Source organism: Zingiber officinale, chromosome 1B (genome assembly GCF_018446385.1).
Source record: "Zingiber officinale cultivar Zhangliang chromosome 1B, Zo_v1.1, whole genome shotgun sequence".
Lineage (NCBI taxonomy): Eukaryota > Viridiplantae > Streptophyta > Magnoliopsida > Zingiberales > Zingiberaceae > Zingiber > Zingiber officinale.
In genome coordinates, this window is record NC_055986.1 from 128,996,310 (window position 1) to 129,006,111 (window position 9,802).

The 9,802-nt window shown below is 40.7% G+C and overlaps 1 protein-coding gene across 1 annotated transcript; it reads right to left on the bottom strand.

Annotated features, from left to right (window-relative positions):
- Positions 1-311: 311 nt before the first annotated feature.
- Positions 312-1,015, bottom strand: LOC122042075 (ammonium transporter 2 member 4-like). Its single transcript, XM_042602015.1, has one exon. The coding sequence runs from the start codon at positions 912-914 to the stop codon at positions 312-314; it is 603 nt and encodes a 200-aa protein (XP_042457949.1). The 5' UTR covers positions 915-1,015.
- Between the last annotated feature and the right edge of the window lie 8,787 nt (positions 1,016-9,802).

The window sequence follows — 9,802 nt, forward strand, 5'->3', positions numbered from 1 at the left end:
AATCAATTCGACTGATAATAAAATCAGTCGATTGTTTTTTTTTTTCAGTTGAATTGATTTGAGGAAGTGGGTACTCAATTTAATAATTTTGAAACGTGATTTGATATTAGTCGCTATTGAATTGGCCAACAAATGACTAGCTTAATTAATCGTCATCAGGTCTAACGTAGTCAATTGCATGATCCAAACTCCACCACCAGATGAACAGCTAATATTTACGATGCAAATTAATATAAAAAATATTTGTTTAGTTAAACTTAAACAGATGATAAGGATTTGCAGAGTGCATCCGATTATATGAAATCATGAATTCAGATATGTACCCAGTAGGCGGCGGTGAGTCCTGCTACGCCGGACGAGAGGTGGATGACGTAACCGCCGGCGAAATCCATGACGCCGGCCTTGAAGAGGAAGCCATTTGGGCTCCAAAGACTGAAAGCGCCGACGGTGTAGGAGAAGGTGAGCCAGAGTGGCACGAAGAGCATCCATGCCTTAAAATTCATCCGGCCGAGCAACGAGCCGGCGATCAGGATGGGGGTGATGGCCGCAAACACGAACTGGAAGAAGACGAGCGTGGCGGCCGGGTACATCCCAGCAAAACCCGGAGCTAGGAGCTGTGCCTGATCCAGCGCAACCGCGCTGGGGCGGCCCCAGAAGGGCAACATCTCCTCCCCGAAGGCCATGCTGAAGCCCCACAGGCACCAACACACGAGCACCGCCGAAAAGGCATAGAGCGCCATGAAGGCCGAGTTCACCGCCCACTTCTTCTTCACGATGCTACCGTAGAGGATCACCAACCCCGGCACCGACTGCAACCCCACCATCGCCGCCGCCGTCAGCTGCCATGAGTTGTCCCCTTTGTTCAGCCACTCCGGCGAAGCCTCGCTAATCGTCAAACTCGACGGCAAAGACATGATCAACTCGTCCAAAACCTCGCTATGTGTTCTTTTCTTCTGATGGATTCGATTTCTCTTGCGGAGGATGAATTTAAATAGAAACGGCTTGCTCTGATGCGGTAAAGCCATTGCATCGTTCGTTGGAACGAAGGGTTGAAGTTTTAGGGGAAGGAGGTTCGGGGGTTCAAAAATAGAAAATCGAATATTTTAATAGAATATTGGAAGCGGATTCTGACCCAAAAAAAAACACAGAATCATGCTCTGGAATTTCTAACAAAGTTTAATTAAAATGTCTAATAAGATGTGATAATGTTAAAAAGAATGTGTTAATTGAATTTGTTGTAAACAGGTTTATAAATGTAGTGGATTAGATTGTATTAACACGATAAATTGTAGAAATGAATTGGTTCTGGTCATTTTTTTTTTATTTAAGGATGAATTTGGTATTAAAAATAATTCGTCCAAACTGATTGTGAATTGAAAAATTTATGATGATTTATTTTTCGTCCTAAATTTTGTTCTAGAATCTGGAAATTGATTTATCCTAGAATTTAGGACGAAATTGATTCGTCACAAATTTATAGATTTACCAAAAAATTCCATCGCCAAATTTGGGGATGAATTGTATTTCTGTTGTCAAATTCATCACTAATTTTGCAACGAATATTATTTTTGTTGTAAAATTGGTGACGAATTTGACAACGAAAATATAAATCGTCCCAAAATTTGGCAACGAATTTGAAATATAAATCGTCCCAAAATTCAGTGAATTAGTTTAAGGTAAACACGAAATATAAATCGTCCCATAGTCCAGATAAACACGAATTATATACAAGTTCTTCTAGTTCTTTTATATATATATATATATATATATATATATATATATATATATATATATATATATATATATTCTCAAATATTAATTTAACCAAATAAATTAAGGAACATGAATTAGTTTTTCTGACACATTTATATTTAAAAAATTACTGCTCTCGATATATTTGATCAAATTGATGTATTATAATATTTTTATAATCAGGAGAACTAGACGAATATGATACAGAGATGACTTAAGGGGTATAGGAGGAATTGTTGGATCGAAAGCGCTAGAGGGGTGGGGTGAATAACGCTCGTGGCTTTCACTCGTTTCAGATTCGTAAAACAATCGAGAGTTTAAGCAGCGGAAATAATAACAGAATAGCAATCACACAGAACGACCCAAGGATTTACTTGGTTTGGAGTCTAGGGCGACTCCTACTCCAAGGTCCACACTCGTTGAACGTTTACGTTGAGATGACGCGGTGTTACATTTTGGCTTCAATGTCAAATGTATTGCAACATCAGCATCAAGATTTACCAACAGCCTATGATATTATGAACAATCTCAAGGAACTCTTTGGTCATCAGGATAGGGCTTCTAGGCAAGAAGCCATGAGAAAGATAATGACAGCCACCATGCAAGAGGGTACTCCTGTGAGTGATCATATCCTAAAGATGATGGCTTATCTGAACGAGATACAGATCCTTGGAGAAGAAATTGATGGGGAAACCCAGATCGATATGATCCTCCAAACGCTACCTAAAAGTTTTGAGCAGTTCCGCCTAAACTATAATATGAATAAGAGGATTTATTCATTAGTGGAACTACTGACAGAACTTCAAGCAGCAGAAGGATTATTTCGTCATAATGCTCAAATTCACTATGCTGAAAATGGTTCTACTTCTAAACCGAGAGGAAAGAAGAAGAAGAAACAAGCTGGTTCAGCAAAGAAAGTGAATAAATCTCAGAGTACGGGATTTAAAGCCGGAGTGAAGAAGCCGAAGGGCAATGCTTCATCAAGCTGACGAGGACATTGGAAGCGGTTGTCCTCGTAAGAACCAAAACAAAGGTATATCTCATGCTCTAGTTGTTGAAATATGTTTAGCGGTGTTATCTACCAGCACATGGTGTGTAGATACGGGAGCCACTGATCATGTCTGCAATTCTCTGCAGGGGTTCCAATAAACCCGACGACTATCTGAAGGAGAGATTACCGTCTACATGGGCAATGCTACTAAGGTGGCAGCTGTTGCAGTGGGAGACGTCTACTTATCTTTTAGTAGAAATAGAAATTTGATTTTAAGAAATTGTCTTTATGTACCCAGTTTTAGAAAGAATTTAATTTCAGTTTCTAAACTGTTTTTAGATGGATATTCAGTTTCCTTTAGTAACGATGTAGTTATTAAAAGAAATAAAGTGATTATCTGTTCTGGTGCATTAGTTGGCAATTTGTATACTTTAAATCCAATTTCTTCCACAAAGCAAAACATGGAAATTTATAACTCATCTTCTAATTCTAATAAGAGAAAAGAACCTTCGGAAATGAACCAAGCATATCTTTGGCATCTAAGGCTTGGTCATATTAACTTAAGTAGGATTCAGAGGCTTATAGCCGATGGACTTTTGAGTTCATTAGAGTTAGAAAATTTTTCAACTTGTGAATCTTGCTTAGAAGGTAAAATGACCAAGAGGTCGTTCAAGGCAAAGGGGTATAGAGCCAAAGAAGTGTTAGAATTGGTTCATTCTGATTTGTGTGGTCCTATGTCTGTCCAAGCAAGAGGTGGTTTTGAATATTTTGTCTCTTTTATAGACGATTATTCAAGATACGGATACATTTACCTAATACGCCGCAAGTCCGAGTGCTTTGATAAGTTCAAAGAATACAAGGCTGATGTGGAGAAACGACTAGGTAAAAGTATCAAGACACTACGGTATGATCGTGGTGGCAAATACCTCTTAGGAGAGTTTAGGAATTACTTATCAGAGGTCGGGATTCAATCTCAATTGTCTGCACCTGGAACACCCCAACAGAATGGTGTAGCAGAACGAAGGAATAAGACTCTTATGGAGATGGTTAGATCGATGATGAGTTATTCAGAATTACCAAATTCGTTTTGGAAACAGCAGTGTATGTTCTGAACTTAGTACCTTCTAAATCAGTTTCTTCTACTCCAATAGAATTGTGGAATGGGTGAAAACCCAGTCTAAGACATATTCGGATTTGGGGTAGTCCAGCACATGTGCTGAAACCAGATGCTGATAAGTTAGAATCTCGTACAGAAGTTCGTGTGTTTGTAGGATATCCCAAAGGAATGAAAGGTGGTTTATTTTATAGTCCTAAAGACCAGAAGGTCATTGTTAGCACCAATGCCCAGTTTTTAGAAGAAGATTATATAATGGATCACAAACCCAGTAGTAAAATTATTTTAGAAGAACTAAGAGAGGGCACGTCTACTTTAGTACCACCAGTACAAGATGAAGTACCACAAGAGACTGCAACACGTGTTACACATGATACACAACCACATACGGTGCCTCGTCGTAGTGGGAGGGTTGTAAGGTAGCCTGAAAGATTCATGTTTTTGGGAGAGTCTTCGGACTTGATCCCGGGTAAACATGAACATGATCCCCGGACATATGACGAAGCACTCCAAGATAAAGATGCAGTATCTTGGCAAAAGGCGATGAATTCAGAAATAGAGTCCATGTACTCTAATAATGTCTGGGAGCTTGTAGAACCACCTGATGGTGTAAAAGCCGTTGGATGTAAGTGGATCTACAAAAGGAAAAGAGGGACAGACGGGAAGGTAGAAACTTTCAAAGCTAGGCTTGTTGCGAAAGGCTATACTCAGAAAGAGGGAATCGATTATGAGGAAACCTTTTCACCGGTAGTCATGCTTAAGTCTATCCGGATACTCTTATCCATTGCTGCTCATATGGATTATGAGATTTGACAAATGGATGTCAAGACAGCTTTCCTTAATGGAAGTCTTGAAGAGAACATCCATATGAAGCAACCAGAAGGGTTCATTGAAAAAGGCAAAAAGCATCTAGTGTGCAAGCTCAATCGGTCCATTTATGAACTAAAGCAAGCTTCAAGATCTTGGAACATCCGGTTTAATGAAGTAATTCAGTCATATGGATTTATTCAAAGTCCGGATGAGTCTTGTGTATATAAGAAGTGTAACGGAAACATGGTGGTATTTCTTGTACTATACGTAGATGATATTTTGTTAATTGGCAACAATGTCAAGATATTATCAGACGTAAGGGTATGGTTGTCCAAACAATTTGATATGAAGGACTTAGGAGATTGTGCACACATTCTTGGGATCAAAGTTATAAGGGATCGTAAGAAAAGAATGTTGTGTCTGTCCCAAGCTTCATATATAGATACAATCCTTGCTCGTTTTAGCATGCAGGATTCCAAGAAAGGTTTCTTACCTTTTAGACATGGAGTAGCTCTATCTAAAGAGATGTCTCCAAAGACATCGAAAGAGATAGAGGACATGAAAGCAGTTCCTTATGCTTGGTGTAGGAAGCCTAATGTATGCAATGCTATGTACGAGACCGATATCTGTTTGGCCATGGTCATCAGATATTAGAGTAACCTGGACAAGGACATTGGATGCGATAAAGCATATATTAAAGTACCCGAGAAGGACTAGAGATTATATGCTAGTTTACCAAGCGAACGATCCGCTTCCTGTGGGTTACACTGATTTTGATTTCCAAATAACAGTAAGTCTACATCAGGCTATGTGTTTACTTTGGGAGGTGGAGCCATTTCATGGAGGAGTGTTAAGTAGAATGCGTTTCGGACTCAACCATGGAAGGCGAGTATGTAGCACCTCTGAGGCAACTAAAGAAGCAGTATGGCTCAGGAACTTTCTAATGGACTTAGATGTGATTCCTGGTTTGCCCAAAATCATCACAATTTATTGTGATAATAGCGGTGCAGTTGCAAACTCGAAGGAACCACGAGCTCATAAGGCAAGTAAACATATAGGGCGACCACCTGATACGAGATATCGTGAAGCGAGGAGAAGTTGTCATCGCCAAGATTGCATCAGCAGATAACCTGGCAGATCCTTTCACTAAGGCTCTTCCGACAAATGCTTTTGATCGGCATGTGGAGGGAATGGGAATCAGATGTATGGTAGAAGATATGGCAGCTTAGTCATTAGTATAAGTGGGAGATTGTTGGAGTGTATACTGAAAGCCTAAGCTTTTGTAAACATTTGTTTTGAATAAAGAATCACATTTGGTCAAATTATCTACATTTGTTCAATTAATTTATATTGTAGATAACATAGCATGTGGTGTCACATGCAGAAGATAATGTTATCAGTACCTTATAAATTATAAACAGTAGCTCACGACCAAAATGAAAAGGAACAAATCATTAGAAGGTCGTAGTGTAATTAGGTATCAGTTTATCTTGACTGTATAATTACACTAGTAGACTTAGAGTGTATTGAGTAGGACCATTTGAGGTCGTTTCTTTTATACTGACTTTATAAAGGAACAAAAACCTCAGTTATTATAGAAGTGTGTGCTCTTAATCCTAATATAATAACAAGCATATATATTTGATATTTATTTCTTTAATTTATCAATGGGTGAGATTTAGTTCGATGAATCAATAAGCCCGATAAGTTGGGAAATGATATCACTTATAGTGTGTGTTGTTGATTATAGAAGGAAACTGTGTCCTAGAGATACTAGGTTGATAATGTCCCCAAGAGGAGCTCATAAGGATTGTCATGTTAAACCCTGCAGGTGGACTTAGTCCGACATGACGATAAGGTTGAGTGGTACTACTCTTGGACTTAGATATTAATTAAATGAGTTGTCAGTAACTCACTTAATTAGTGGACATTCGATATCTTAAACACAGGGAGACTAACACACTCATAATAAGAAGGAGCCCAAAAATGTAATTTGGGATTGGTGCGGTAGTTCAATAATAGTTCTCTAGTGGAATGAATTATTATTGATAAAATTAAGTTGTGTGTTCGGGGCGAACACGGGATGCTTAATTTTATCAGGAGACCAAAACCAATTCCTTCTCTCGGTCCCTATCGTAGCCTCTTATTTATAGAGTACTATACCCGCCTATACCCACCTTCATACCTATGATGTAGGGGCCGGCGAAACTAGCTTGTGGATCAAGCTAGGACCGGCCAAGCCTTGGTTCATGGGTGGTCGGCCCTAGCTTGAACCCAAGCTTAGGTGGCCGGCCCCCATTAAATTAAAAAGAATTTTAATTTAAAATTTTTCTTATGTGAAAGATATAATTTATTAAGGAGAATTAAAATTAAAATATCTCTCTTATAAAAGATCTACAAAAGATAAAAGAAAGAGAATAGATCTCTTTCCTTATTTGTAGATTGGTGAGATATTTTATTTTCTCTTTAAAATTATCCACATGTTGATAAAATTAAAATTATAGAAATTTCCTTTTATCAACCATGAAGAGATTTTTAAAGAGAAATTTTATTTTTAAAATTTTCGGAAACAAATTAGGAAGTTTTAATTGTTGATTAAAACTTGTCTAATTTTTTTTCTTCATTGATGTGGCCGACCATTGGAGTTTGATTTGGGAAATTTTATTTTATTTTTCTCAATTAAATCATGTCAATGAAATTAAGGAAATTTTATTGTAATTAAATTTCCTAATTTGCCTAGGCCAAGGAATATAAAAGAAGGGGTAGGGTGCCTTCATGAGATACAACCTCTATTATTTTCTCTCCCTCTTTTGTTCCTTGGTGTGGCCGGCCATCATCATCATCTCCCTCTCTTCCTCTTGTGGTGGCCGAACCTCTCTCAAAGGCTTGGAGCTCTTGTGGTGGCCGGATACTACTTGGAGAAGAAGAAGAAGAAGGAGAGGAAGCTAGCATCTCTTGGAGCTTGGTTAGTGTTTTGATTTTCTTCTTTGGTGAAGCTTCTTTCTTTGTGGCCGAACCTAGCTAGGAGGAGAAGAAGGTGGTTGGTGATTTCTCATCTCGGAAGATCGTTGCCCACACAACGTCCGAGGTTAGAAGAGGAATACGATAGAAGATTAAGAGGTTTTTCTACAAGGTATAACTAGTAATTTTTCTTTCCGCATCATGCTAGTTATTTATGGAAATAATACCAAATACAAGAGGCTTACGTTCTAAAATTTCGAATATGTTTTTCGATGTTGTGTTCTTTTATTTTTTTCTTTTCCTTGTGATTTGATTGTTCTTTTTGGTTAACCTAAAGTTATTTTAGGAAATTAAATATTAGATTTCTATAAAAGGTTTTGTCTAGTCGGTGGTGGTTGCTCCCATATCCAAGAAGGCTGTGTGCCTCGCCACGTCAGTACTGGGAACCAATTATGGAAATTAATATTTAATGGAATTAATAACTTAAGGTGATTTGGGTCGAACGTGTTAAGTTCCGCAGGAGATCCAAGTCAAAACCTAAAAGAACAAATAGATTAAGTTTTGGATCAAACGTGTTAAGTTCCGCAGGCGATCCAAAATTTAATTTAAAAGAACACATGGTAGCTAGGAAAAGTTTCAGATCTTTGTACAAAATTTTTGTACAGTGGAACCTCTAGGTTTTCCGAGTAGCAACCAATAAACACATACCCTGTAAAACAAAGTTAGCACATAATAGGTATACTAAATGAAATATCGACAGTCAACGGATTGTCAGGGTCTGACTTCGGATTTCCATCCGGAAATCCTAGGTCGACCCGATGCCTACTGTTCTCTCTACGGGGAACGCGCCCTCACCTACTCCTCTCAGGAGATTTACCTGTTGCCAATGTGATCCTCCAGATCGACTAGACTTTTGCTCAGCGTCCGATTCTTCCGGTCTTCATGCTGGATGTCCGGTCCTCGACCCATCCAGTCTTCTACCCAATTTGCGACACCAGGATTTTAACCTAGGGTTACCGCCCCCTAGGATTTTTGCCCGAAGCTTCGACCCGCCAAGACTTTCCGCATAAGGTTACCACCCCCTACGACCTAGGGTTATCACCCCCTAGGGTTTTCCACTTGCCTAACCGCAGCTAGGGCTTTCCTAAAACACTCAATCACACACATTAGATAATAATTAAACTTAACTTTGAATCCCTTTGTCATAATCAAAACTTGAATTCGATCGTCGGATGCTTCCCGCACCAACAGAAATAGTGTAAGGAGGAAGGGAAATTTCATCAAATCACTATTTAGAGATTTAGAGGAAGGGGAGACACGGTTCGAAAAGGGGGGCTTCTTCGTGGGGAGGCGCCACCGCCACAGGAGCTTTCTTCCTCCTTCTCACTTTCCTCGCCGGAGCCGAGGTCATCCTCCGCCTCTTCTCCACTCCTCTCCTCCTCCTCACCGTGACGCCATCTGGTGTTTTTTGGCCGTCGCCAAGGGAAAGGAGCTCCTTCTCTTCGCTTCAGGACCACGCTGCCGGCGAGCTACTGTTCTCCTCTGCTCCTCTATCCTTCTTCTCTGTCCAAGCGTGTCGACACCAACACTGTCAAAGCCGCCGACATCGACGCTTTGCTGCCTTCCTCATGCCATATCCCATCCCCGTTGGCCTCGCGACGCGACCACCGGACGGTTCACCGCCATCTGCCCTCCTCTCGTCCGCCTCACGACATGACCACCGGACGATTCACTGCCGTCTGCCCTCCTCTCGTCCGCCTCGCGACGCGACCACCAGACGGTTCACCGCCGTTTGCCCTCCTCTCGTCCTCCTCGCGACACCACCGCCGGACTCCTTCTCCTCCTCTCAACACCACCGTAGGACAGACCGGCCATTGCTCCTCTCGTCCTCCTCTTGACGGCGGCGCGGGACAAGATAGACGCTGCTGCTTCCTTCTCCCTCATCGCCGGCAGCCACCACTTTTCCTCTTCTCGCGACACAGCTACCAAACAGCCTCGAGACACTTCCATCCTCCTCCTTGCAACGCTGCCACCCTTCTCCTCCTCGTTGCAGTGACCAGTCGTCACCACTGCGATCGCTGCCTGCCCTCTCAAGCGTTAAGGGTGCAACTCTTTGCCGACCAGCTCCTGATCCCCCTCATCGACCATTGTTCATAGCCGCCTCTAGCATTGCA

What these genes read in the sequence shown, in the direction of transcription:
- LOC122042075 (XM_042602015.1), bottom strand. Translation starts at nt 914, where the DNA reads ATGTCTTTGCCGTCGAGTTTGACGATTAGCGAGGCTTCGCCGGAGTGG.